This window comes from Haemorhous mexicanus, chromosome 24, assembly GCF_027477595.1.
Source record: "Haemorhous mexicanus isolate bHaeMex1 chromosome 24, bHaeMex1.pri, whole genome shotgun sequence".
In the NCBI taxonomy this organism is placed as follows: Eukaryota; Metazoa; Chordata; class Aves; order Passeriformes; family Fringillidae; genus Haemorhous; species Haemorhous mexicanus.
In genome coordinates, this window is record NC_082364.1 from 6,730,446 (window position 1) to 6,757,127 (window position 26,682).

At 61.5% G+C, this 26,682-nt stretch overlaps 2 protein-coding genes across 9 annotated transcripts; both read left to right on the forward strand.

The window, feature by feature from the left end:
• Positions 1-2,526: 2,526 nt before the first annotated feature.
• TMPRSS13 (transmembrane serine protease 13) lies at positions 2,527-12,444 on the forward strand. 3 transcript variants are annotated; one of them, XM_059867252.1, is made up of 13 exons: positions 2,527-2,684; positions 7,470-7,644; positions 7,900-8,001; positions 8,564-8,779; positions 8,857-8,986; positions 9,158-9,250; positions 9,334-9,377; positions 9,632-9,791; positions 9,874-10,046; positions 10,501-10,599; positions 10,831-10,973; positions 11,070-11,222; positions 11,300-12,444. In XM_059867252.1, exons 1-13 carry the CDS (start codon positions 2,664-2,666, stop codon positions 11,645-11,647), a joined length of 1,857 nt encoding a protein of 618 aa, XP_059723235.1. In that variant the 5' UTR covers positions 2,527-2,663; the 3' UTR covers positions 11,648-12,444. The 3 variants fall into 3 exon arrangements, with proteins under 3 accessions (XP_059723235.1, XP_059723236.1, XP_059723237.1); XM_059867253.1 differs by having other exon boundaries at positions 8,657-8,779; XM_059867254.1 differs by having other exon boundaries at positions 11,326-11,477.
• Positions 12,445-16,531: 4,087 nt separating this feature from the next.
• Positions 16,532-26,039, forward strand: FXYD6 (FXYD domain containing ion transport regulator 6). Of its 6 annotated transcripts, none has more exons than XM_059867128.1 (8): positions 16,532-16,644; positions 22,849-22,908; positions 23,108-23,149; positions 23,260-23,334; positions 23,459-23,495; positions 23,680-23,729; positions 23,829-23,872; positions 24,290-26,039. In XM_059867128.1, the coding sequence occupies exons 2-7, from the start codon at positions 22,851-22,853 to the stop codon at positions 23,855-23,857; spliced, it is 291 nt and encodes a 96-aa protein (XP_059723111.1). In that variant the 5' UTR covers positions 16,532-16,644; positions 22,849-22,850; the 3' UTR covers positions 23,858-23,872; positions 24,290-26,039. The 6 variants fall into 6 exon arrangements, with proteins under 6 accessions (XP_059723111.1, XP_059723112.1, XP_059723115.1 ...); XM_059867129.1 differs by having other exon boundaries at positions 16,539-16,644; positions 22,846-22,908; XM_059867132.1 differs by lacking the exon at positions 16,532-16,644 and adding an exon at positions 19,525-20,096 and having other exon boundaries at positions 22,846-22,908.
• Positions 26,040-26,682: the final 643 nt, after the last annotated feature.

A 26,682-nucleotide genomic window follows, 5' to 3' on the forward strand; every position in this document is an offset into this window, starting at 1 on the left:
AGACAGAAAGAGCAAGAGAAACCAAAAGTGCTGTGGACAGAGTCAGAGAGCATCATGGTGGACACAGACATGCAGGCTCCTCTTGGAAGAACCATCCTAAAGACCTGAAGTGGGAGATGTCTCCTGTTTTCCCTGACCTATCCTTCCTGACAAAGGCCAAGAGCTGCCACAAACTCGCAGCCTGGCAGGAGCACCAGCAGCAGATCCCCTCCCTGCCCTGGTTTATCCCCTTCCAGGGCAGACCACTGATGTCCTGCCACTCCAGCCCTGGCCCCCGAGTCACAGCTGGTGGCCACTGAGGAGCCCTGAGATGAGGCACAGCCAGTGCCACACAGAGCCACAGACTGTGCTTTGTGTAAGCCATGGAATGAAAAACAACGGGACCAAAAGGCAGGAAATTGGGAGTTCTGTGGGAAAGCCACTGGGGCTGGCCCTGTGGGTGAGGCAGTTCAGAGAACTGGGAGAAGTGGTTGGCAATTTAGAGGAAAGTGAAAGAGGCTGAGGAGGAACGAGAGTTCTGCAGAATGCTTGGCTGGGGTGTGGATGATGTTTTCACTCCCGATGCAGGGGAGAGAAAATGCATCTTACTCCATCTTAACAGAAGGGTAATTCATTACTTTATTGTACTATATTATTTTATACTATATTACACTATATTACATCTAAACTGAACCTGCCAAGCACCCAACTCTGCACACAATCTCGTGACTGTCCTGACAGTCCTGACACACACACACACACACACCTGCCCTGCCAGGCCAAGGAAACCAAACCCCATCACTGTGGGTGAACAACCTCCACATTGCATCCTGCTTTGGCACAACACAGGCAGAGCAAATGAGACAAGAGCTGTGGTTTCTTTCTCTGAGGTTCAGAGAATGTGAAACCCAGAAATATTCTTGGGAAGAATTGTGCCTTGCTTTCCTCTGAGAAATGTGGCTGCAGAGGGGGACTCGGGCTGGAGCCTGAGCTCTGCAGGGAGGGCACAGCTATCCAGGTGCCACAGGAGAGGCTGCTGAGGGGACACTGGGAGCTGGGCTGATGTGGCTGACCCTGAAATGCCTCCCTGTGGACACACCACGGAGAAACCCAGCCCAGCAGCACCTGGGGCTGTGCATTTCCCTCCCTGCTGTCCCTCAGGAAGCTTCCCCAGGCTGACAGCAGGGTCAGGCAGGTGGTGCTGCACGAAGCAGGGCAGGGATGGGCCCAGAGGGCTGGTTCTGCACAGCCCTGCCGCAGGACAGAGCGGGGCAGAGGGATCCTCATCCCAATTCCCTGGAGCCCAGAGGCTGGAGCAGCTCTCCTGGGCTAGTGGAACCAGCTCTGGCTGTGTGTTTTAGCTCCTCTTCAATGGCTGGGAGGGCAGGAGGGTGCAGGGAGGGCTCACAGCAGCAGCAAAGGTGAGGATTTCAGCCGGGAGCTGTGTGCATGCTGACATTTACCATCAGGCTGCTGGGGTCAAGGCACACACGCTGTTCTCTGGAACTTGCTCTCTGTAGGTGGCTTTGCAGCAGGCAATGAACGATTCCTGGAGCTGTTTTCTGAGAATCCCTTTCTGGAGTGGATGCAGCAGCTCAGGAGGGCACAGCTGGCTCAGGGCTGCCTGGGGGTGCAGCTCAGTGCTTGGCCCCCGCCAGCACTCAGCAGGCACAGCCTGCAGAGGCACAAAAAGCAAACAAAAACCCCAAAAACCACTCCTGGCTGTGAAAACTCGAGAGGAGTGGGCTGTGGAGTGAGGGCTGGCTCAGAGCCCCTCTGTGAGCTGGGATCTTGGGAGCAGGAGGGGTCAGAGGGATCCAGCCCAAACTTTCCAGCCTCCAAAGGAAGGGGCTTTGCAACAGGGCTCCTCCAAGCCTGGACGTCCCCTCTTGTCTCCTGCCCTTCTGATGAGCAGGTGTGGGTGGGGAGCTGGATGAAAGAAGGACTTACACTAAGAATAATGCCAGGAGAAACCTGCGGCACTGAGGGTCGTGGGTCTGGCTGCCATGATGAAGGATGAAGCTAGGCCTTTCTCCTTTAATCCGGGAATTTTCACCTCTTTCTACCTGAATTCTTGGTTAAGCAGAGCATCCCCAGGCTGTGCCTGCAGGGGAGGCAGGAGGCTGTGCTGGCTCCTGGAAGAAGCACCGCTCCATCAGCAAAGGGATTAAAAGTCCTCTAGAGGAACGGCAGGGAAACGGCATTTCATTTCCTTTGGGACCGGGAATTCCTGACTTCTGGGTCACAGCAGCGAGGTTCTGGCTGGGCATGGCTGTGCATCCCCTCCCCTGCGCTGGGCCGGGCAGGAGAGCCGCGGGTGTGTGAGTGAGCGGGGGGCACAGAGGGGAGGAAGGGGGGCTCGGGTGAGCCAGGAGAGCAGCGGGGAGCCCCGGGGTGCTGCTGTTCCCTGGGGCCGGGTCTCCCCTGCTCGCAGGGCCCCTGCCCCGCATCCCTGGCCGGCCGGCACAGCGCAGGTGTTTTGCAGGCTGCGCCTGGAGCTGTTGGGAAACCGGCGGCGCCGGGGCCGGGCGGCAGGTCCGACAGGTTTGCTGCTGGCACTGACGTACGAGCCCGCTCGCCAAACACCTCCTGCCCCGGCCCCGCCGAGCTGGCCCTGCTCGGCACCGCGCTGCTGGCATGGCCGTGCCGCGGCTCTGAGCCCAGCCCAGCCCCGACCCCGGCCCATGGACGGCAAAACCTCCCCGGTAAGTGCGGGCGGCTCCGGGCTCGGGGGACGCGCTCCCCTCGGGCCCTGGTGGAGGGACCGGTCTCTCCTCCTGCTCTCCGGGTGTTCCTCACAGCAGCCGGAGGGAGAAGGAGCCGGCGGAGCTGCCTGAGGAGCCGCTGCCTCCGGCACCCCTCGGCACCCGAGGGAGGGCAGCCAGCAGCATCCCTGGTGCCTGCCCTGTGCTGGCAGAGGTGTCGAGGCTCTCGGGTACTTTGCCACACTGGAGCTGTGAGCTGAGGGGACCCGTTGATGCTGCCAGAGGGATCTGGTGCTGCTTGGCACGTTCCTGAGCCCTCTGGCACTTTCTGGCAGCACTGCACTGGTGAGCACAGCCCCGCTGCTCCCCTCGCCTGCTCTCCAGGCAGTTTTCCCTGCGCCCTTTTGGGCTGGGCTGACTGGGACCTGCTCAGCCCTGGATGTGGGGCTTTGCTGAGCATCCTGTCATGAGGAAAACATCCATCCCGGCCGGGCACCGGGCGAGGCAGCAAGTAATTACCGTGCTGAGCAGCGCCGGGTGCCAGCGACATCCGGGACAAAGGCGGCGTGTGTGGGGCTCCAGGGGAGGCAGAGCCAGCTCTGACACCGTCCCCTTCCTGCCCCTTGGCTCGGGGCCGGCCAGGAGCGGGGCACAGCGGGCTCGTGCTGGGTGTTGGCTGGCTCTGAGGAGATGCAGAGGGTCCCAGCTCTGGGTGGCCCCAAAGCAGGGGGGCATCACTGCATCTCGATGATGGTGGGGCAGGAACTGGCATGGCCACACGCAGAGACAATTGCCCAATACTGGACAGCCCCACTGGGCCACGTTGTCATTGTCACCTGGGTTAAATGGGCCATCAGGAGTGCCAGGAGCCACCCTTGGCTCTGCAATGGCAGCAGTGTCTCTTTGTCTTTCCAGGCCTCTGTTTGCCCCTCTGCGGAGTGAGGTGAGCAGTGGTTACTCAGCCCCTGGAACACTTCGGGTCTGTGCCCAAAGGGTGCCCACAGTGGCACAGGATGAGCTGTCCCTGGCCGCATTGGGCTGGCCCAACAAACAGTCACTCACCTGCACTCGCAGAGTGACAGTGCCTGGCTTTGGGATTTCACTGGGCTGTGCATGTCAGGATCTTGGCAGTGGCCTCTCCCCTTGTTCTGGTGCTGGGCTCTGTCCCCTCCCAGGCAGGCTCCACTCAGCAGTGGCACTGAGCAGGACGTTGTCACCCAGAGGGACTGGGGCTCTCACAGGGTGGGGACACCTCTGTCCCTGGCGAGGACAATGTCTCTGTTGTGTGCTGGCTGAGCTGCTCTGCACACACAATGTGTGCTTCACAACCAGGGGAAGCAGTTCCCAGACTGGGCACAGGGCTGTGGGCAGTGGAGCCATGCTGAGGGCGGGCTCAGCTGGTGAGGAGGATCTGAGGCAGCTCCTTCCAGCTCATTGAAGCCAGGCTGCCTCCCTCCCTCTCTCCCCTCTTGATGCTCCGGGTTTTTGGGAGCTCTGTGTCCTGCTGCTCCCCCAGGACGTGGCTGAGCCCTGGGTCTGGTTGCAACACCCAGGTGTTCCCTGGCTTCCGCTTTCCCTCCCACTCTGAAACTGTGGCTGCCTGCTGGCTGGTTTCCCTGGAGCCTCCAGCCCAGCCTGGATCACCTTTCCCCTGCTGATTGTCCTGGCTGCCGTGGGTTTGGGGGCCTTCCCTCCACGTCAGGGTGTGGAGCTGCAGGTCAGTGCACAGCTCACGGTGCAAAGGGGACAGGCACCTCAGGGCTGCTGCTCTGGTTTGGGGGCCTTGCCCAGCTCTGCTCTGGGACGGGGTGTGAGGTGCTGTTTGCACTCCTGACAGGTTTAGCAGAGGGCTCGTGCTGCAGACAGACAGCATGCACTCTCTGCAAGGTGAGCAATGCTGGCCAGGAGTCCCTGAGTGTCCCCAGAGTCCCTCCTGGCTGTCCTGTGAATGCCAGCCCTCCGTGCCAGGCAGGGGCTGCCCATGCCCCCTCTCCACAGCTGCCTTGGCATGGATCACTCCTGTGGCTGCTGGAGCACCTGCAGAGGCCGTGGGGGAAAGGGCTCAAACCGCAGCGGCGCCTGTGATCCGGGCTGGGCTCTGCCTCTGACTTTTACTCCAAAGCCAGCGAAGGATGAGTAAAGGTTTTGTGGGCAGGAGCCGGCGCTCGCTCGCCAGGGTCACGCACTCTCCCCAGCAGGAACATCTCTCTAAACCACCACTGCTTTCTCTGCTGCAGTGGCCCTACACTGCTCACCCGTGGTGAGGGCTCTGTCACCCTTTCTGGCAGCCCACAAAATTATTTAGGCTTCAAATTTTTAAGGAAATAAGCAGCTGGAAGTTCACCTGAGTGTAAGAAAGGGCATGTGCTTCCTGCTGAGGAGCGCTCAGAGCAGTGTGACCTGTGGCACGTTTGGGTGTTAATTTGATCTATTTGCACACTGCAGGTGGGAGTGCTGCACCATCCAGCCCTGCTGGCTCCCTGGGGGAGCTGGGCTGTGTTTTCCCTGTGTGGTGGAGAGGTTTGTCCTTTGGAGGATTGTAGCGCTGCTGGTCTGATGAGCAAAGGGTTACAGCTGCTGCAGGGTGAGATGTGACACATCAGACGTGGAGACAGCACACAAATGCCAGGGGAAAAGGGTATTTACAAAAATCTCATTTCAACAGAGGCAGGAGAGATCCTTTTCCCAGGAAGGGTTCCTGGCATCCCCACATTGCTCTGCCCAGGACCTGCCACAGCTCTGGCTGTCACCCACAGCGGGCACTGAGGGTACCCGGGGATGCCCCACGGTGTGGGCACGTGAGAACTGAAATCCTATCAGTGCTGTGACTGCTCAGGCTCATTAGGGCACTGCAGGGCACCCTCCAGCCCTCCCAGCCTCGAGGAGAAAACTGAGGGGCTCTCCTGGGCTCCCTGGCACCCTTGGGAGGCGGCAAGGCTGCAGCAGTGCTGGGAAATTGGGGTGTAGGGAAACCTGGAGCAGATCCAGGCTGGTGGGGAAGGGCTGAGAGTGGGGCTGATGCAGTGAAACAGAAAGTGCCTCCCTTGCTCCTCCCCGTGCACAGGAGCCCGGGGAGCTCCACACGAGTGGGGAGGTGGCTCCCCATGGCCGGGGGACATCATTGGTGCCCGTGCCAAGGGCCCGCGGGGGCGGGAGGAGGTTTGTGCCGGGGGTGGCCCCGCACACGCCGCTGCTGGCCAGGGCGGGTGGCCCCGAGCCCGGGGTGCTGTGGCCGCCGGCTCTGCAAGGATGGGCTCGGCAGGCACGGCCTGAGCAGGGCAGGTGTGTGCCCGCTGTGCAGGGCAGGTGTGTGCCCGGTGTGTGGCACAGGTGTGTCCCCGGTGTGCAGGGCAGGTGCCCCCGGTGTGTGGCACAGGTGTGTCCCCGGTGTGCAGGGCAGATGTCCCCGGTGTACAGCACAGGTGTGCCCCCGGTGTACAGCACAGGTGTGTCCCCGGTGTGCAGGGCAGATGTCCCCGGTGTACAGCACAGGTGTGTCCCCGGTGTACAGCACAGGTGTGCCCCCGGTGTGTGGCACAGGTGTGTCCCCGGTGTGCAGGGCAGGTGCCCCCGGTGTGTGGCTGGGCTCGGACGCGCGCCGGGCCGTGACTCACAGGTAAAGCCCAGGAAGTGACAGCAGCGCATGGCCGGGGAGGGCACCGCGGGGCTCACACAGCACCAGCAGCCTCTCGGCCGGCTCATCACGGCTCCCGGCTCCCGGCTCCCGGCAGCAAACACGAGGGGGGAGAAAAGCCAGCTGGAAGGGCGAGGGGGCTCCCAGCAGTGTCCCCTGTGCCCGTGTCCCTGCCCTGCCCACTCCAGAGCTCCAGCACCGAGCGCTCCTCGCCAGCCTGGCAGGGAAAGGGATGGTTTCAGCTCCTGGACAAGGGTGATCTCTAGCAGTGCAGAGCCAAAACCCAGAGACAGGCTCCCAGAGAGATGTGTTAGAGCCCATCTCTGGGTGGTGAGTGGTCCCTGCAGGGCGGTGGCTCCACTTCTCCCTGGGCTCCGACTCAGAAGCTCTCATTCCCCAGAATGGTTTGGATGGAAGGCGACTGAAGGCTCACCCAGTTCCAGCCCCCTTCCACGGGCAGGGGCACCCCCCCTGCACCAGGGTGCTCCAAGCCCCGTCCATCCTACAAAAGGTCGAGGAAGCAGCATTTATTTTTGGATTTGTTCTCAGGTCCTCTCTGGAGGAAAATGAGAGGCTCTGGCTTCTGTCACCAAGGGAGCATTTGGGAGAGTGTATTTTGAGGAAAGGAAACAGATACATATTCTTTTGTGAATTCATGGATCAGGAGTGACACAACTGCAGAGCAGCATTCCAGGGTGCAGGATGTTTCAGGGCTTGGAAAACACCGATTATTAAGTATTACTAAATGACAGCTGGAAATTGCACTGTATTTTTCAAATGGCTAATTAAGGATAGATGCATAAATTGGGGCACTGGCCCCGTGGAACTGGGCCACAGCGTGACTGTCACGATGCCAAATACCCAGCTGATTGCTCGACTCCCAGCGATGCCTTTGGGAAGCTCAGCTGCCTGAAGGGGAAAAACCCAGTGACAAGGAGGTTTTGGGCCATCCTGGGTGGGATGTGGCTCAAGTTCTGGTACAGAGAGAGGCACTGGGTTGGTGACTCTCCCTGAGGCTCACAGCTCGTTGTGGTGCCAGGGGGGCTCAGCTCTGTCTCTGAGTTGCTTTCACCTTCACGGCGGGCAGGGCGGCAGCTGGGGGACTCTGGTGGGCAGCAGTCACTGCTGGTGACAGTCCCCTCTGCCCACAGACCACTGCCTCGCCCAGCAGTGTCACTCCCAGCCTGCTCCATGTCTCCACGGCCAGCAGCATCTTCGGCACCCGACCTTCGCCACCTCGAGAGAACGTCCTGGGCATCAGCTTCAAACCCTACAGCCCCGAGTCCGGCCCGGCCCCGAGCCCCTGCTCGGCCTGCGACAGCACACGTGAGCATGGGGACAGGGGTGACCCATGGCCCTGGTGCCTCCCAGGCTGGGGAGGGATGGAGTGAGGCAGGGAGGTCACAGACAGCCACGGGCTGGAGTTTCCCTGGGGTGTGAGGGGTGTGGGGGGCAAGGAGAGCACAGTGACCACAGGGCAGGCTGGGGTGTGCATGGCACTGCTCTGCCAAAGCCCTGAGGTAGGCAGCACGGCCTCGAGGAGGCAGCTGCCCCCTGACCCTGCCTCTGCCCTGCTGCCAGGATCCTCCATGTTCAGAGCTCCCTGCATGAGCCAGCGGCGGCTCGCGCTCATCTTCTGCGTCTCCGTGCTCATCGTGCTGCTCATCGCCCTCATCCTGCTGTGTGAGTGGGGTGGGGGCCCAGCCCGGGGGGCTCCGGGCTCCTGGAGGGGTCCTCAGGGGAGCTGGGGGTCAACAGAGTCTGGGGATGCCCACACTGGGAATTCCCAGAGGGAAACCCCTGGCCCAGAGACAGGGATGTGCTCCTCCCATTCCCTGAGTGTTCCTGACATCTGGTGGAGAGACAGGAGCTGGGGCAGGAGAAAAGGAGATCTTCTGCCTGGGCTGGTGCCAGTGTTTGGGGGTTGGGGCTGCAGTGTCCTTTCCTTCTGCTGGGCTTTCCCTGGTGGGCAGCAGGGCACCAAGCAGCACCCAGAGTTGCTCTCCCCAAGCAAACCATGGTCCGTAGGCAGAACAGGCACAGACAGGGGGAATCCCTTCAATCCAGCTGACACCCAGCTGCCACTCTCCAGCCCCTGGGCTCAAAGCACTCGCAGGCTGAATGCATTTCCTGTGGTGAAGGGAGCAGGGCTTGCAGCAGCTGGGCAGCACAGGGGGTGCTCAGGGCAGCCAGTCCTCCCTGAGCTCCTCACCCTTGCTCAAACACACCTCATGCTCACACCCAGTGATGGGGAGCGCTCCAGATGCCCACCCAGGTGGGGCACAGCCCTTCACCCACGGCCAGGCCTGGCCTCAGCGTGGTGTTCTCCTGCTTCCAGTCATGTTCTGGAGGTCACAGACAGGCATCCTGTACAAGGAGCCAGCAGAGAGCTGCAAGGACAGCGCCGTGCGCTGCGACGGCGTCGTCGACTGCTCCCAGAGGAGCGACGAGCTGGGCTGTGGTGAGGCACAGGAGATGGGATGGTGGGAATGGGGAGAGCCCCGGGAGCACCCCTGACCCTCCTGCTCCATCCCACAGTGCGCTTCTCATCTGAGGAGTCCTTGCTCCACGTCTACTCCAGCACTGAGAGCCAGTGGCTGCCGGTGTGCAGCAGTGACTGGGACGAGTCCCTCTCCAGGAAAACCTGCCAGCAGCTGGGATTTCAGAAGTAATTTCTGGAGGATGGGTTGTTCTGCTCAGGTGCTGGGGCCCTGCCAAGCCGCTGCCCTGACTGAGTGCAGCGTCAGCACTGCTGTTTCCCCCTCTAGGCAGAGTGCAGGGAGCAGGTGGGCAGTGCCCGCATGGGGGGACCCTCACTGCCTGTCCTCTCCCCTCCCAGTGCGTCCCAGACCGAGTACATCCCCCTGCGTGTCCCTGGCAAGAGCCTCACGGTGACTGACGAGCGAGAGACCATCCAGCAGAGCCTCAACAGGTACCAGGGTCACCTGCTGCCCTGGCCCTGCCCTGGAGCCAGAGGGACAGGGCTGAGGCTGGTGTCCCTCCTCTCTCCCGCAGCTCCCAGTGTCTCACGGGAAAGTACGTCTCCCTGCGATGCACAAGTAAGGAGCTGGCTAGGACACAGCCGAGGGTGGGTGCCCTTTTCACAGGCTTGGGAGCCCTTTCCCCCCTTCTCAGCACAGGGGTGGGCAAATGGGACATATTCCAGTGAATTTTCTGGGTGGTAGAAAAGCACCAACATTGCATCCCCTGCAGTAAGTCTGGCACCTGTGGGTGGTGGGAGTGCTGTGTGTGTGTCCCCCCCTGTGCTCCCCTTCCCCCCGAGCCTTTCTCCCAGCCCTGCTGTCCCCTCCAGCCTGCGGGCAGAGGATTTCTGGCCGGATCATCGGTGGGAAGGAGACCTCTGTGAACAAATGGCCCTGGCAGGTCAGCGTGCAGTACGGGCCCATCCACATCTGCGGTGGCACCATCATCGACGCGCAGTGGGTGCTCACCGCTGCCCACTGCTTCTTCATGTGAGTGCTGCTGCCAGCCTGGGCACCCAGCCCAGCCCCAGGGCCTGGCTCTCACTCCCTCCTGCCCCTCTCGCCCTGCCAGGAACAGCATGAAGATCCTGGACGACTGGAAGGTGTACGGAGGGGTGTCGGACCTGAAGCAGCCCATGGAGGGCATCCCTGTGTCCCAGGTCATCATCAACTCCAACTACAGCGACGACCACGACGACTACGACATCGCCCTCATGAAGCTCTCCAGGCCACTGACACTCTCAGGTGAGGTCACCCAGCTTACCTGGGCTTGGCTGGGTGGTGTTTGGGGGACAGGGACATGGACAGGACTGAGAGGTGTGCCCTGGGAGCCATGGGGTGTGTGGGGCTGCTGCCAGCTGGGGCATCCGCAGAATTCACAGAATCACCAGGTTGGAAGAGACCTTAAAGGTCATCGAGTCCAACCCATGCCCTAACTCCTCAACTAAACCATGGCACCCAGTGCCACATCCAGTCTTAAACACATCCAGCTCTGCTGTGGCCACCTTGCCTCTCCCATGGCCAGGAAGGCTCTGGCACCCGCAGCCGTGGGCTCAGCTGTGCCCCCAGCCCCACACAGGGCCAGTGGGATGGGCACAGAGGGGAGCCTTTCCTGAGCCCCACGCTCCTCCCTGGCTGCGGGGCCGTGCCCGCTTCTCTCCCTGTGACTCATCCCTCGCTCCCATCCCGGCTCCTGCAGCCCAGGTGCGCCCCGCCTGCCTGCCCATGTACGGCCAGCGATTCCAGACCGGCCGGTCCTGCTTCATCACCGGCTTCGGCAAGACCAGGGAGAACGAAGGTGAGGGAGGACCGCGGCTCCCCGCAGGCAGCCCCTGCCCCGAGCACAGCCCGGCCGGGGCCCTGGAGGGCTTTCCCGCAGGGATAACTCCCGGGAGCGCCCTGCCAGCTGCGAGGCTTTGCAGAAACGAGACCTGTGAGAAGCAGCCGCTTCCTCCCTCGCTGGCAAGGGGCCGGGGTTGGTGGGGGATGGCGAGGCCCCCCCTGCCCCACAGCTCTTCCTGCCTTGCAGATAACACCTCCCCGAAGTTGCGGGAGGCCGAGGTGAAGCTGATCGACTACAAGATCTGCAACAGTGACAAGGTGTACGAGGGCTACCTGACCCCCCGCATGATGTGCGCCGGGTACCTGCAGGGAGGCAAGGACGCCTGCCAGGTGAGCTGGGGGCACCAGGGCACAGCTGCCCTGTTTGGGTACCCACAGAGGGCATCTCCTGTCTCCCCTCCTCACTGCTCTGCCCCTCTGAGCCAGGGTGACAGCGGAGGGCCCCTGGTGTGCGAGGACGATGGTCGCTGGTATGTGGCCGGGGTGACGAGCTGGGGGACAGGATGTGGCCAGAAGAACAAGCCCGGAGTGTACACACGTGTGACAAAGCTCCTCAGCTGGATATACAGCAAAATGGAGGTGAGGTGGCAGGGCTGTGCCTGGGCAGGGCAGCCCTGGAGAGGGGCTGTGCCCCCAGCCCAGCCCTGGCACCTCAGCCCGCTCTCCTCTCTGTCCCTTGCAGAGTGAAAATGACTAAGGGCAGGATGGACCCCGTGCCACTCCGGCTGGCACGGCCACTGCCCCAAGCTGCTGCCAGGGCACGATGCCACCAGCCAGCCCCCACCTCTCTGGACTGTCCCTGCAGCCAGGGACCCGTGGCTGCCCCCGAAACCTGGAAACAGCACCTGCAAAGTGCCCCTGCCCTCGCCTGGTGCCAGGGGTGGCACGGTGGTGGCTGGGCACAGCACCCAGCCAGGACTTGGGGGACACAGCCCATGCCAGCAGCTGGCCGTGCTGGCTGGGGGACACCTCCCTGCCCCTGTCTGTGGCTCTCCTGTAAATAGACCTGTCTGGACAGGCTGTGCGAGTGCTTCCTGGAGGGGCCCTGGCGCACTCAGCGGGCGAGGGGCTGCCAGCAGTGCCCGTGGAGAGGGACCTCTCTCCTTTAGCCAGGTTGTGCCACCTCAGGGTGCAGGATGTGGCAGCTGTGTCCACACTGCCACACCTGCGGGCCCCGCTGGCGGCTCTGCTCCCGGGGGAGCCCCGAGCTGCGGATATTCCTCCCTCTGGGAGGGGCGGCCGCTGCCCTGGTGTTTGAGGAGGGATTTAGGAAGTGCCTTTTATGGGATGTCCCTGCCTGCCAGAGAAAGGCCGCCTTGTTTATTTTTCCATGCCGTGGCTCCGGTCTGAGCCGGCGCTCCCTCCCAGCCCCGCAGCCGCTCTCAGTCTGCTCCGGGCAGGGTTTGGGGAGCTCCGAGCCCCGGGGGTGGCCGTGGCAGCTGTGACAGAACCAGCGGCAGCCAAAGGCCACGCTGGAGTGTGGTTCAGAGCAATCACCCTGGTGGGCAGAGCCCAGAGGGAGCAGCCCTGGATCTCCCTGCTGGGAGCTCTGCGGTGCCCGAGTGCTGGCTCCTGCCTGCAGGGATGGCACAGCCTGTCCTGCCTGCCCGTACCCCAGCAGGGACATTTCCCTCGGGGAAACAGTGCCTTCATCTCCTGGTGGATGCTGGGGAGCACAAGGAGATGCCCGGGGCGAGCAGAGCCTGCCTGCTCCCCTCCCCAGCCCTGTGGTCAGCTGCAGGGGGGGGTCCTGTGGAGCCTGGCCACCCTGCACTCTTCTAATAAATGTTTTGGTAGTGTCCCACGTGGAGATGGCTCTTTGGGATGGGCTGGAAAGGAAGCAGCAACGAGCCAAGGTGCCAAGGATCCCTGGGGAGTGTGGGGCTTGTGATGGGGTGATCCTTCCTGCCCATCACCCCCCGAGGTGCTGCTCATGGCTGGGAGAAAAGGGAGGCCTTTGGCACAGACCTCAAGGCACAGACCCAGCCTGGGTTTGTCCAGAGGGGGTCTGGGGGTTTCTGTGGGTAAATCAGAGTGGAGCAGCAGCTCCTGGTGGTTCATTACTGGAGAAACTGATCTTTTGAGGAGGGATAACCCAAAAATTGGAGCCAAATAAGAGCTGATCTTGCTGGAGCTGTGTTCCTGGGATCAGTAACGTAACATTTCAGCTCGTGTGGGACCTTCTCCTCTGCTGTGGATTTCTCCTTCTCAGGGGTTATTGCTCTTCTGAAAGTCTCTCAGCAGAGAAATGCTTTCAGTCCCTAATACAAATTTAACTTATTTCTTCTAAACCTGCCATCCAGCAGTGTGTTCCCCAGCCCACAGGCAGGTATGCTGTGCTTTCCCAAGGCATGAAGCTCTCTAAGCAGATTAGGAGTGATTATTTCCCCCCGAAGCCTGGCCAGGGCTGTCGTGCTGCTCCCAGGCGCTGGGCAGATGGAGCAGACGCCTTGCACACCGCTTTGCCTCCACTCCTGGGGGAGCAGAGCTGTGGTGGGTGCCAGCCCAGCCCCGAGGAGCTCCTGGGACTGCACAGGCCATCACCTGTGGCTCTTGCAAAGCCCTTTGCTTGCTCCATGTCCTGCTCCAGAGCATCTTCCGAGACAAGGGGTGCTGAGCATCACCCCACATCTGTTCCCAAGCTCCTCTCAGTTCTGGAAATCGTAGGCCAGCATCCCAAAGGGACACAAATTACAAAAATACAGCCTGGCAGGCACCACGTGAGTCACTGCCCATTAGCCGTGGTTTTCCCGATCTCTCCTTTTATAGCTCTTTGTTCTGCTGTGTCAAAACACATTTGTTTACAGGGTTTCAGCGATGATGTTTCCCTGCAAAAATGCTTTTCCTCCAGTTGGGGATTGGTTCCTTTCCCTGGTCAGTAACATCATCACTTGGCACGGGTGGAGTTCAGCGGGAGCTGTGCTTGGCGGGGCAGTGCAGGAGCAGCCAGGGCTCAATCCCTGACCCTGCAGGGATCCAGGGCACCAGGAATGCTCAATCCCTGCTCCTGCAGGGATCCAGAGCACCAGGAATGCTCAATCCCTGCTCCTGCAGGGATCCAGGGCACCAGGAATGCTCAATCCCTGCTCCTGCAGGGATCCAGAGCACCAGGAATGCTCAATCCATGCTCCTGAGGGGATCCAGGGCAGCAGGAATGCTCCTGCAGGGATCCAGGGCACCAGGAATGCTCAATCCCTGATCCTGCAGGGATCCAGGGCACCAGGAATGCTCAATCCCTGATCCTGCAGGGATCCAGGGCAGCAGGAATGCTCAATCCCTGCTCCTGCAGGGATCTAGGGCACCAGGAATGCTCAATCCCTGATCCTGCAGGGATCCAGAGCACCAGGAATGCTCAATCCCTGATCCTGCAGGGATCCAGGGCACCAGGAATGCTCAATCCCTGATCCTGCAGGGATCCAGGGCACCAGGAATGCTCAATCCCTGATCCTGCAGGGATCCAGGGCACCAGGAATGCTCAATCCCTGCTTCTGAAGGGATCCAGGGCACCAGGAATGCTCAATCCCTGATCCTGCAGCGATCCAGGGCACCAGGAATGGCTGGGCCTGATGGAAAATGATGTTATTGGGGTAAACACAGCCTTATGGCTGCACACAGCTTTGTCACTGCTCCCCTCTCCCATCTCCCTGATGGGGCCCAGGGCAGAACAGGCAATTTCCAAGCTTGGCATTACAGGGAGAGACCTTAAAATGGGACTGGAAAGTTCTGGAGAGCAGGTGGCTCCGTCCCTGCCCCAGGCCCCTGGGGAGGAGACGCCTGCTCCAGGGTGAGGGACACAGGCTCAGAGGAAATCGTGCCCTGCTGGAGCTGGTGGCTGTGCTCCTGCTCTCTCGGACAGCTGAGCAGCCAGCCCAGCCCCCTTGTTAACATAAATCAGCATCTCCTGCCTGGCCTCTGCATTACTTTTGGCCCAGTTTCTCCAGAAGAGAAGCTGGAGCTCGGTACAGCCTCTCCAGCAGCCCAGCTCTGGGGAGCAGACGTTCACCACAAGTAACTGCTGGAGCTGCTTTTCCTCTTCCCTCCCCACATTCACATTGGGATCTCTATTTTACCTGAGTTTGTACAGGAGAAAGACAATTGTTGCTGATTTTTTTGATTGTACTCACCTTGGGAATTTGTAAAGAACCAAGGGAGGGAGAGCACAGAGCACATCCAGCCACATCCAGCTGTGTCCTGGCTGCTGCTGCATGGGGCATCTGTGCTCAGAGCTCCACTGTGCTCACTGCAGCCCCCAGGGCATGGTCACACCTGCATGTTTTACTGTGTGCTGTGGATAATGACAGCTGAGAGGCAGATAAGGTCAGAGAAGGCCAAAACTTGATTATAGAGGTTTGATCCCTGCCTGCCTCTCTGCAGGGTAACTGACAGCCTTATCCTATTATCCTTATGCATTAGAGGGACTTGATGTTTTCCAGCTCCTCAGTGCTGGTCTGTATCTCTTGACCCTTTGAATAATTGCCTTGAGATGCCAGTGCTGGCTTATTTTCTTTTTCTGTTTTACTGGAAGCAGGGAGATGGCTGTGGAGCAGTGCCATCACTGCCTGATCTCTATCTCAGCTGCGTTGGAGTGAGCAGGGGATGAGCCAGCTCGGTGCTGACAGCATTGCTGAGGTGTTTTTCCAAGAAGAAATGGCTCTCCAGGCAGACAGAGATGTGCCAGTCTGGCCTGGGACGGGGTGGTGCCCACAGCTCTCAGCTTCTGCCTGGCAGTGCCCCCAGCACCCTGCCCACCTGATGGAACAAGGATCTCCTGCCCATCTTGCTCCTCCCAACAGGCCTGGCTGTGTGATGGGAAGAGCTGGGGCCTGCCACAAAGCTCTGTGGCAGGGCTTTCAGAGCTCTGCACGGGGCTTTTTGGCCAGCCCTTCTGTCCCACAGTGTTTTGTCCTGGCTGGCTGAAGCATGCCCTGGTTCCTGACCTGCCCTGGGCTGCTCCAGGTCTGGTTTTCTGCCAGATGCTGCTGGATTCAGGGCAGGCAGTGCAGGTGCCAGGTCCTGGGTGTGCCTGAAACTGAGCCAGGCCAGGCTGGAAAAGTGGCTCTGCTGCCCACCCTGACCTGGGTGGGCCCTGAGGTTGGCTGAGTGATGTGACTGGAGCCCTGTGAGCTGGGCCACCTGGCCTGGCAGCCTGGCAGCCTGGCAGCCTGGCAGCCCCTTTCCCAGCTCTCAGGATGCAGCAGGGCAGTGGGGGCTCTGTGCCGTGTTTGCAATTCATCTGTGTGTGTTTTCTGAGCTCCCAGGCTGTTCCAGGCTCCCCCCACGCCAGGAGCACAGCTCAGGGCAGAGTCCAGGCCTGCTGGGCTGTGGGAAGGGATGTTTCACAGCCAGGTGAGCGTTTCCCTCCACACCTGCACCCTGCAGGCACCCTGACTTCTGTAGAACCACTGAATGGTTTGGGTTGGAAGGGATCTTCAAGGCCATCAAGTTCCAAATCCCTGACACACCTCCTACTATCCCAAGTTGCTCCAAGCCCCATCCAACTTGGCCTTGGACACCTCCAGCTCCTCTGGGGACCCTGTGCCAAAGCCTCACCGCCCACATAGGGAAGAATTTCTTCCCCATATCCCATTTAACCCCGTCCTCTGGCAGTGGAAGCCATTCCCTCTTGTCTGCCCAATCCTTGTCCCCAGTCCCTCTCCTGCTCTCCTGGAGCCCCTTTAGGCGCTGGAAGGGGCTCGAGCTCTCCCTGGAGCTTCTCTTCTGCAGGCTGGACACTCCCAGCAGTGTCCGGAGCAGAGGGATTCCATCCCCCTGAGCATCCCCGTGCCTTCCTCTGGGGGGATCTGGGAGCCGCCGGGGGCCGGGCCGTGCTGGCCGCGCCCCCGCCGCTGCCCGCGCCCCCCGCCCCGCAGGCGCCGCCCCCGCCCCGCCCGCCCGCTCCCCTTTGTGCGGCAGCCCCGGTCCGCGCTCCGCTCCGCTCCCCGGCACCGCCCGGAGCCGCGGGGCCAGCCCGGCTCTGCCCGGCTCCGCCCGGCCAGCTCAGGTGGGTCCGGCCGCCGAGGGCTCTCGGGGGGCGCTGGGGAGGAAGGGAGGGAACGGTGGGCTCGGGGGGTCGGGGTGCGCCCGGCAGCGCGGCTCGGGGTGCCCACTCCGGGGTGCGCGCCCCGGTACCGGGGTGCGGTACCGAGCCCCAGCCCGCTCCCAGCGGGGGAGGCGACCGGGACCGCGCCCCGCTGCCCCGGGGCATCGCCCCTCGCCCCTGCCCGCCCGCATCCCGGCCCCGGCGGCTGCCATGGCAACGCCGGGTACCGCGGTTTCCCTCATCCCACCGTTGCCTGGTTACCAGCCCCCCGTGCTGGGGAGGATGCCCCGGCGGACCCCACCCGAGACCACCGCGGGGAGAGCCGGAGCGCGGGCGGTGCTCCGCAGGCTGGCAGGGCTGCGCGGAGCGGGGAGATCCCGGAGAGCGGGGGGATCCCGGGGAGCCGGGGGAGCCGGGGGATCCCGCTCTCGCAGCCCTTGGCAGCGCCCTGGCTCCTGTTGTTCCATGTTGTAGTAACACCGTGCGTAAACAGCCGAGCGCCTCAGCCCGGGAAGGCGTACGGAGGAAGGGAAGAGCGTGTCTCTCAGGGTGTGTAATTAATGCTTCCAAAGAAACGGATTTTGGAGTCCATGTGGTGGAACTTGGATCTTGCAGGGATATTTCTGTGGGAGGGAGAGTGACAGGTGGTTTGTGTGGATGTGAATAAGCAGCGTGAAGGAGCAGCCTCTCGGGGAAAGCCGTGTGTGGATTAGAATGGAGCACCCATTTTGGCACACCCGCAGCGCTCCAAGATGCTGCAGGGTCCCGCTGGGATTTTCAGTCCCTCTGGGTGGTTCTGCTCCCAGTTTGAAACGGAGACAAGTCTGGAGAATCCCTGCTCGTGCACAACTGGACGGCAGTTCCAAGGCAGAGTGAAGTGGAGAGCTGCCAGCATGAAGTGCCATGGCTGCCAAGCCAGGCCACCTGTGGAACCTGCTGGAGGATATCCTGTGCCTGCAAGGTGTGAGTCTGCCTGCACCTTCCCCCCATCACCCCCATGGCTCAAACTCACCTGGAAATTTTATCTGCTTTGTCTCAACATGCCCATTCAGGTAAAACATGGTGGGGAGCCACGTCCGTGCCGGGTGTGGAGGGCACTCCCTGGCACAGCAAACCAGCAGCTCTGAGTCCAGCTGCTCCCCCGTGTTTGCCTTTCAGGCTGTTTGTGTGTTTGCAAGGTGTAACAAGGCTGCTGAGCTCTGCAGCTGTTGTGTCCCCGAGCATGGAGAGAGCACCATTGGCACTGGCAGCATGGAGGTGTCCTGTCCTGTCCTGTCCCAGCCAGGGGCTGTGCCACCTGCCCATCACTCTGTGCTGGCGCAGTGTTGCTGGGGACAGCAGCCATGCTGCTGGGCTCTGCTGTCTGCCTTGTGCTCACGGTGGTCGTGGCTGATGGTGACAGCAGAGGAGAGAAGGGAGAAAATGTCTGCTCTGATGTGCTGCAGAGCGTGGCCCTGCTGTGGTACCCAGCACACTCAGGAGCCTCAGACAGCTCCTTGCACGCTGCTCTGCCAGGCTGTTCTGATGGTCTGGGGTACTCTCATCACCAGGATCCTCCAGGGAGCCCCTCCTTGTCTCACCTGTGGGATTCTTGTGGCTGATGCCCCTGCAGAGCTGGGCTCATTCAGCTGGTGTGTGGCCAAACAAGGGTGTGGTGGGTCCAGGCAGGTGCACGGTCAGGTTTACAGCCCTTGGTTATCTGTTAATCAAATAAGGAGGGATCGGGAGCAGCAGACTCCTGTGGGAGGTGATGTTTTGTACCTGCTGGAGCCCAGGCTGGGTTCCCTGGCCAGGCAGCCTTAAGCTCAGCAGGGTTTGCAATGGAGGTTTCCCCAGTGAAGGATTGGCCTCGCTGCTTCATTGGGGTGTCATCGGGGGGCTGGGGACTCTGCTGAGCCACACATGGCCAGGCAGCCTTGGCTGAGGCTCCTCAATGGTTTAGGGCCAGTTCCATGAGGCTGGAAGAAGCCCTGCAACAGGCAAGTGGAGTTCTGGGGTGCAGGTGAGGGATGTTGTGCTGAGACACCCCAATCCAGCAAAAGAGACAGTTGGACTGCAGTAAAGTGTGTCACCCAGCCAGGCAGCCTCTGAATCAGCACCGGATTTGGGAAGGGCCATCCACACCAGAATGGCGAGGGCTGGCGATCTCCTCTCCTCTCTCATTTAGAAGCACGAGGCACAACAACAGGCACATTAATAGCCAGATTGATGCTGACGTGAAATGGCAGAAGAGCCCATCTATGCAGAGCTGGAAATGTCCATTCACACATGCACGCTCTTAAACGCCCCGGGCAACGGAGCGCTGCTGTCACGGTCTGGGGGCTTTGCACAGAAACCAGAGATTTTAACTAGCTCTGATCTTCGGGAGATGCCCTGAGGACTCCTGACGGAAGGCGGAGGCTGTGCTGTGATGGCTGAGACTTGACAGGGCAGAGCTATGCAAAACAATGAAAAGGAAAAGGGGGCTTGGAGATCCAACGGCGTTACAAATTCACCTGCCTCGCTCTGGCAGGATTTGCTGCATGCAGAGAGCTGAGCCAGGCAGGAGAGACTGGGTCTGTCTGCCCGGATTTGCCTGCTCCTCTCCCTGGCCCGGGCTCTGTGCACGCACACACACCAAGCCAGTGGGAACGGGCAAGGAGGGATCATGCAGGAGGACGAGGCTGAGGAGGAGCCGTGGCTGTGCTCTGCATGGAGGGAGTGGTGGCTGTGCGCGTGGCAGGGCTGTGAATCATCGGCCAGCTCGCGTGGGTGCGGGCGGCTCCTGGTGCCAGGGTGTCACCCTGCCCTGTCACTCGGCCTTGGTGTCACTGCTGGCTGTGCTGGGCAGGGAGAACTGACCCTCACCATGGGGCAGGTCCAGCTCTGGCAGAACTGGGTTAATCCCCCAACCCTCTCTCATCCACATCCTCCCAGAGAACAGCAAACTCCGTGTGCTTCCTCACTCTGTGTGGCTGCTTCCTGCCCCCTGAGCCTCTCACAAGTTCCTGATGCCTCCTCCTACCACCGGCTCCTCTGTGGGGATAGGGATGGTGGGAAGATATCTGGTGTCCCTCAGAAAGCAGCAGGCTGAGCTGGGATGAGAGGGAAGGCGAGCTCTGGACGCTGCTGCTCGCCCTGGTGCTGCTCCGCCTCTCTCGTGTTTCACCGGATCTCGCAGCTTTAACAGGAAACCCCCTTGTTTTGGTTGAGTCACAGGCATTGCCACTGCCCGTGGTGACTCCAAACTTTGTGTCACCGATGGGGAGAAAACAGGGAAAGATTTGGGCTGTGGGACGTGGCAGCTGCTGTTTTCCTCTCCTTTCCTGTGCCAAGGCACAGCTGGAGTCACCATGAGGCAAGGCAGGAGCGAGGAGAGCGGAAAACCCTCGGCAGTGCTCGCTCTTCTCACTTTATTTCAGCTTCAGGAAGAGGTGGGTGGGCCAGCTTGGAGCAACCCAAAAAACCTGTGGCTTTTTGCAAGGCATATGCTCCCTTGGAGGAGAGCTGGGCTCGTTTGCGCTGCGGAGCGCCGTGTTTGCCTTTGGAGCAGGGACACTGCCAATCCTGGCGGCTCACTCGTGCAGAGATAAGGCTGAGCACAGGCAAGTGTGTGAATTCTAGGAACTGAGATGGAAAAACAAAGAGCATATGTGTGCTGCGTGCTTGGCTCGGCCCAGCAGTGAACTCTGCCGCGCTGCGTGCGAGGAGCCAAACGCTGAGCAAAGGGTTGGAGGGGGTGTGTGTGGCTGGGCAGGGCCCAGTGCCACGTGGAGGGGCTCAGGGCAGGAAATAACACAAAATTCCCTGAGTGTGTTCTTCAGGAAATGAGCCAGTAGCAGGCAAACAGCAGCAAAGCAGTAAAAAACTGATGAATGATTTGTTTGAGAAAGATGGGAGCCAATTAATATTGATCACAGCGCGAGAGCTGGGTCACGGCCCTTGAGCACACACAGAGCCCTCGCAGGGTAAAGTGACTGATTTTGCAGCTTCCAGCGTGAGAGACTGGGCATGTGCAGCTCGAGGTGACTGTCACCAGCTGTGGGTTCTTTGTGTGTGTTTCTAAGAGCTGGTAATTACCCCGAAATCTGCATCTCAGCAAGCGAGGGGGTTTGTCTGGGAGTGCTCCGGTGCAGCCCCACGCTCACAATGGCCCAGCAGCTGCAGCAGAGGGGGATGAAACCCTCCAGTGTTCGGGTAAACACTTCCCTTCGGAATGGCAAGCCGTGGGAGGGGAGGGAGGGACGGCAGTCACCCTGGGATGCCGCTGGCTGTGGTGAGCAAGGCGGGCTCTGGGAGGGTCGGTGGGGCCGGGGCTGCCTCAGTGGGTGCACTGGGAACTGCTGGGGCCAGCTCTGGTGGCACTGCTGAGCCTGCTCCGTGCCAGTCCAGGAGCGAGAAGGGGCCGTGGCAGGGTCTGGGGGACCCCGGGGCAGCGGGGCTGGGCTGGGCTGGGCTGGGCTGGGCTGGGCTGGGCTGGGCTGGAGGCTGCAGCGGAATCAGGTCAGGCTCCGCAGGGGCTGAAGAGCGGCACTCCGCCGGGCTCTGCGTCGTCAGCGAGCTGAATTCCTGCCGTGTCGAGGGCCCCTTCCTTATCGGCACTAATCCAGCGCAGCAGCTGCAGCCGCTCCGTAGCACTCGGCGCTCTCGGGGCCGCGCAGGGCTCCCGATAACCTCCCTTGCGCAGCCGAGCCAGCAGCGAGCCCTCTCCGTGCTCCCGACCATGTATGGGCACCCAGCCCGGCGCCGGGGCACGGGGTGACCGCCTGGCACCGCTGACAGCAGCAGGCGGAGCCCCGGGCAGCTGCGGGGACGCTGGCAGCGGCCAGCCTGGCACCACCCCGCTCCGAGGGGCTGCATCAGCCTGCGAGGTGTCCCCCGCACTAGCCCGCAGACGAGCGGGTCTGCAGCGCCCCGTGCCAGCGGGCAGGACGGGGAGCAACTCCCTGCTGTCCCCTGGCTGTCCCCTGCGGGCTGCAGGAGGGATGCTGGCAGCAGGCTCTGGGTAGCAATGTCCTCCCTCGGCAGAGCAGCGCTGCCCGGTCGGTCCCGGCAGCGAAGGTGCCCATCCCAAGGGCAACTGGGGACTTGTCCCCCTGCCCGAGCTGGCACGGAGCATCACAGCCCGGCCACAGCGTCCTCACAGCCGGGGAGAAAGGTCCGAGCTCCGGCCGGGTGTCCCCAGTGAAGGGACAGGGACAGGAGGGGACACCGAGATTATTTATGGCCTCCTTGCTGCTGCAGGGAGCCCGGAGGGCAAGCGTGTCTTTGAGCTCAGTCCCACCAGGGCCACTGGCCTCGTTGCGGGAGTGTAATTGCTGTGCTAATTGGGACAAATCATCACCAGGGGCCGGGTCGGGGGCTGGTGGCCGGGTGCCGTGCCGTGCCGTGCCGTGCTGAGAGGAGCCCTGGGATGCTCAAAACCAATGAAGTTTTAAGAGCAGATGAAGAAAGAGCAAACTCAAATTGTTCTTCTTGCCTCTTCTTCCGCGGTGTCTCTTAAATCTTCTTGAGAAAGTTTTTAATTGAAATGAAAACCACATTAAAAAAATAATCCCAAGTGCGAATGGAGTCTGTCCCAGTTTAGAGGCTGGAAATATTCAGCAAACTGGTTAAGTGATGCCAACTTCTCCCAAAGACAGCGGGATTTAGGCTTGAGTGTTTTAGCAATCTAGGGTAACTGTAAATCCAGCCTCTTTTTTTATTAATTTTGTCTCTGTGGAGGTGTAGGTTGAATATTAGGAAAAGGTTCTTCCCCCAGAGGGTGCTGGCACTGCCCAGGCTCCCCAGGGAATGGGCACAGCCCTGAGGCTGCCAGAGCTCCAGGAGGGTTTGGGCAGCACTGCCAGAGGTGCCCGGGGTGGGAGTGTTGGGGTGTTGGCCCCATTGCCTGCAGAGCAAACTTGAGACTGCTCTGAGATTTATGCCAAGTGGAGATGGTCGAAAATGCATCCAAAAAAAATCTGTCTGGCTGCTCAAGCCCTTCCCTTCCTGCCATTGAACTGCTGGGCTGGGCACAGCGATGGCACCAGGTACCCTGGGTGTTTCCTAGGACCAGCCTGGCTCTCCCCATGGCATGGGCTGGCCCATGGGCTGTCTGTAGCTCCCCCATGCTCCCTGGCCTTGTCCCAGTGGCCTCCTGAGGTATCTGGTGCTGACACCCTCTTCTCCCCTCTCTCCCAGCAGCCATGGAGGCAGCGCTCATCTTCCTGTGCTCCCTGCTGGTGCCAGCAGCCCTGGCAGACGGTAGGTGCCCGTGCTGCCCCCACACACCTCAGGAACAGGCTGGGGAGGGCCAGGAACAGCCTCCACACCGATCCAAGGGGGCTGGAGTGGGGCGTGGGGCAGCAGCCATGAGAGCCCAGAGCTGCAGGGTTTGTGGGGAGCTGGCAGGGCTCAGGCAGGGGCTCGCTCACCTCACCCCCCCTTGTCTGCTCGTTTCCAGTGGCCACCCAGGAGAAGGAGGAGGAGGATCCCTTTAACTATGGTGAGTGAGCATGGCTGAGCGTGGGGGTGGCCGTGGGTGTGCCATGGGCAGCAAAGAGCTGTCCCCTCCCTGAAGCCAGCAGGAATGAGCCCTGTGTGTCCCTCTCCCAGACTACCAGAGCCTGAGGATCGGGGGGCTGGTGTTCGCCGTGGTCCTGTTCACCGTGGGCATTCTCCTCATCCTCAGTAAGTCAGGGATGTGCTGGGTGCTGGGCTGGCAGGTGGGGCAGCAGGGGCTGTTCCTGGGGTGGGAAAGGCCTCATCCCGTTCTGCCTTGGGCCATGCTCACCTTGCTTCTCTCCCCTTGCAGGCAGGAGGTGCAGGTGCAGTTTCAAGCAGAAGCCCAGGTGAGTGAGGGCAGCCTGGTGGGGAACACCTCCCTTGGAAAGCCCCTCTGCTCCATCCTCCTGCACTCTCTGGGTGTCCCTTTGGGGGAGCAGCTCTGCCAGCTCCCCGTGCACCTTCCTGGCCACCCCAGCCCCTGATGGGGCTCAGATCCCAGCTGCTCTCACCGTGCTCCTCTCCTTGCAGGGCTCCAGGGGACGAGGAGGCTCAGGCAGAGAACCTGATCACCTCGAATGGTAAGGTCACTGTCCTGGGGTCACTGTGACACCTCCCCCTGTCACAGCCCCCTCTCTGCTGGGCAGGCACCACAAACCCCTCTGCTCTTCCCTTTGCAGCAACGGCGGCACAGAAGGCAGAGAACTGAGCAGGAGCCAATGCTGTGAGTCCAGGGTGGGGGAATCAGGATGGGAGGGACAGCTGGGACTGCCTGTGGGGGCGACTGCAGGGCTCTGAGCAGACCAGTGGGACTGGGCAGCTCTGCCTCCCTGGGATGGGGTGGGGGTGAGAACTGGTGGGGTCCACAGCAGGGAAACTCAATGCTGGTGAGGTCCTGGGTGTCCACAGGCAAGAAAAGGAAGCATCTGTCCGGATTTTCCCTTGTGTTACACTTCCTTTTCTGCTGCTCCTCCACCCCCGAGTGGTTTTGGTTTTAGGGTGTTCAGAAAGCTGGGTGTGAACTCCTCACTCTGAGCTCCCCAACCTCCTGGGCTGTGCCCTGCTGTGGAGAGGGGGAAGGCTGGAGCCGTGCTGGGAGCAGCGTGGGGAAAGTCTGACCCCTGCTCTGCTCCCCACGCAGAGCCAGAGACCCCAGGAGGGACACCCGGAGCGCAGATGCCCGCGGCCTGTGAGGAGACTGAGATCCCAGCAGCAGGAACCTCCCAGGAGACGCGGGGCTGCCGTGTCCGTGTCCCCCCCTGTGCTCCAGCACCGGTTCTCTGTCCCTAACCCGACTAAACTCCGCTCACCGTCCTCTGCCTCCCGTGGTGTGCAACGTTGCTGTGAGATGATCCTTACCTCTAGGGCTAGTTGTTGCTGGTGTTGTAGTCGTGACTTTCTCCTCACCCTCCTCGTGCAGTGCGTGTGGCTCGGGCTCTGTAGGACTGGCTGCCCTTTGGGGTGCCCTCCACGCCTGGGGACAGGGAGCGTGCCTGTGGGTCAGGGACCCCCCTTCCCTGCCCAGGGCCAGCAGCACAGCCCCCCTGGCTTTGGGCAGGGCTTGGGGACCTGCAGTGCCCTGGGGACCTGCCCAGCCATTTCAGGGCAACCCGTCCCCATTTCAGCAATAACCCCCTGCATGCCCCCAGCCTAAAAACAGCCATGGTGGGGGGTGGGCCAGGCAGGGACCTCCCATGGCTCAGCCCCCCTCGCTGGGGTCACTGGGGTGCTGGATTCAAGGCTGAAGGGGGCTCTCCTGCCTCTCCTGCGGGGCACTCCCTGTCAGGGAGTTGTTTCTGTTCCTGGTTAGACCTGGGGCACGCTGCTTTAAGTGTGAGGCAAGGCCGTGGTGGCAGAGAAGCCCGTGAGGTCCCCAGCACGGTGACACAGTGGGTGAGGGCAGCAGCACAGCAGTGACCTCACTGACCAGCACAAACCAGCTCCTGCCCGTGAGCCAGAGCTGGGTGGGTGGCACAGTCTGAGGGCTAAAGAGAACCAGAGATCCTGTCTGTGCTTGTCTCTGGCACAGAAGGGGCGGTGGCATCTCCTCCTGGTGCTCCCTGCCCCTGCTGGTGCCTTGTCACTCCCTGTGCCACCTGTGTCTGTGCTGTGTGTTGTCCCGTGGTGGTTCCGTGTCACCCCCTGTGCCAGCTGTCCCCTCTCCCCGTGGAGCAGCAGCGAGTGGCACTGAGTGATTCTTGGGGCTTTTGCACACCTGAGGCTGCACTGTGGCAACGTGCTGAGCCCAGAGGTCATTGTCACCCTCTGTCCTCTCATGGGTCAGAGGCAAACCTGTGATTTTTGGCTCTTTCCCACGTCCATGGGCAGGTAAAACCTCGACTGGGGCTGGGGACTGCCAGCTTGGGTGGGGCAGCAGTGGGGGGTCCCCAGGGCTTCACTGAAACCCCCCAGGGTGCCATCCCAGGCTGGGAAGGGGGTCCTGTCCCCCAGGAGAGTTTTGAGAGGAGTTTGTGCTGTGTCCTTCCCACTGTGGTGGCCCTGCCTCCAGCGTGCTCTGTGTCCCTGCATGCTTGGCATCACTTGGTGGCTCCGGGAAGCTCTGTCCCATCTGTGCCAGGCAGAGGGACCGTGTCTCTCGTGTTGTGTCCCTTCCCTCCGTCCTGGCTGTTGCAGAGAGCTCCCGGGCAGAGCAGACCCCGGCCCGGCCCCCCAGTGTCACGGTGTGTGTCCCGGTGCTGTCCCTAGTGTGCCGTCGGTGTTACCACGAAACAAAGAGCTCCCTGTGGTGTGTGAAATGGCCAAACCCTGACTGTTGTAAAATAAACTGAGCTATTGTGTCTCCTTTTAAATAGGCGAGTGTGCTGCTGTGCTGGAGGGCTGGTGTGCTCTGTGCTGTGACCTAAGGGGAAAGGAATAAAATATCGTTTCTATCTGTGCCTGCCTGCCTTGTCTCGAGGGCCGTGGCGTTCCCAGGGCAGCCTGGCAGCTTCCCACGCCATCCCATTGTGGCCGGGCTGGGCCAGGGGAGCAGGGGCAGCGTCCTGGGCAGCACAGCCGGGCTTTGTGCCGGCCGAGCCCCCTCCTGCTCCCCTCTGCAGCTCAGCAAGAGCCGGAGCCCGTGGGAAGGGAGCGCGGGGGCGCGGCCGCGGACACTTTTGTCCCTCGGCTTTTTGGGAGCGGCCGTGTCGCGCTGCTGGCGCGCCGCTCCGGCGGATGCTGAGCGCTGCCAGGGCACGGTGACAGCGGTGACAGCAGAGCCGCTGTGACGGCCCCACCTGCGGCAGCCCCCTCCTGGGGCTTGGCTGCGCCCGTGGCACTGGGGCCGGGCTGCGGGGGGTCCGGGGGTCTGCCAGCCCTGCCGAGGGGAGCGTCCCTCGGGGCCGGCTCCCCCCCGGCCGCGTTAATCGGCTTGTGCGCGTGACTCCCGCTCGCTGATGGCGAGATTAGAGCAAACTGGATTGCACAGCCCTCCTGGCAGCTGGCCACGCCGGGCCCGGGGCTGGCACCGCCCGGGGAGGGGCACGGCATCCCGGTGCCCACCGCCGGCGGGGATGCGCCACGGCCATCGCGGTG

Bases quoted from the DNA above. Each gene is read 5' to 3' on its own strand.
- TMPRSS13 (XM_059867252.1), top strand. From the start codon at position 2,664: ATGGACGGCAAAACCTCCCCG. The intron at 8,987-9,157 runs GTAATTTCTGGA...CTCCCCTCCCAG, and splicing joins CAGCAGCTGGGATTTCAGAA to TGCGTCCCAGACCGAGTACA. The intron at 9,378-9,631 runs GTAAGGAGCTGG...TGTCCCCTCCAG, and splicing joins CGTCTCCCTGCGATGCACAA to CCTGCGGGCAGAGGATTTCT.
- FXYD6 (XM_059867128.1), top strand. From the start codon at position 22,851: ATGGAGGCAGCGCTCATCTTCCTGTGCTCCCTGCTGGTGCCAGCAGCC. The intron at 23,150-23,259 runs GTGAGTGAGCAT...TCCCTCTCCCAG, and splicing joins GGAGGATCCCTTTAACTATG to ACTACCAGAGCCTGAGGATC. The intron at 23,335-23,458 runs GTAAGTCAGGGA...CTCCCCTTGCAG, and splicing joins GGGCATTCTCCTCATCCTCA to GCAGGAGGTGCAGGTGCAGT.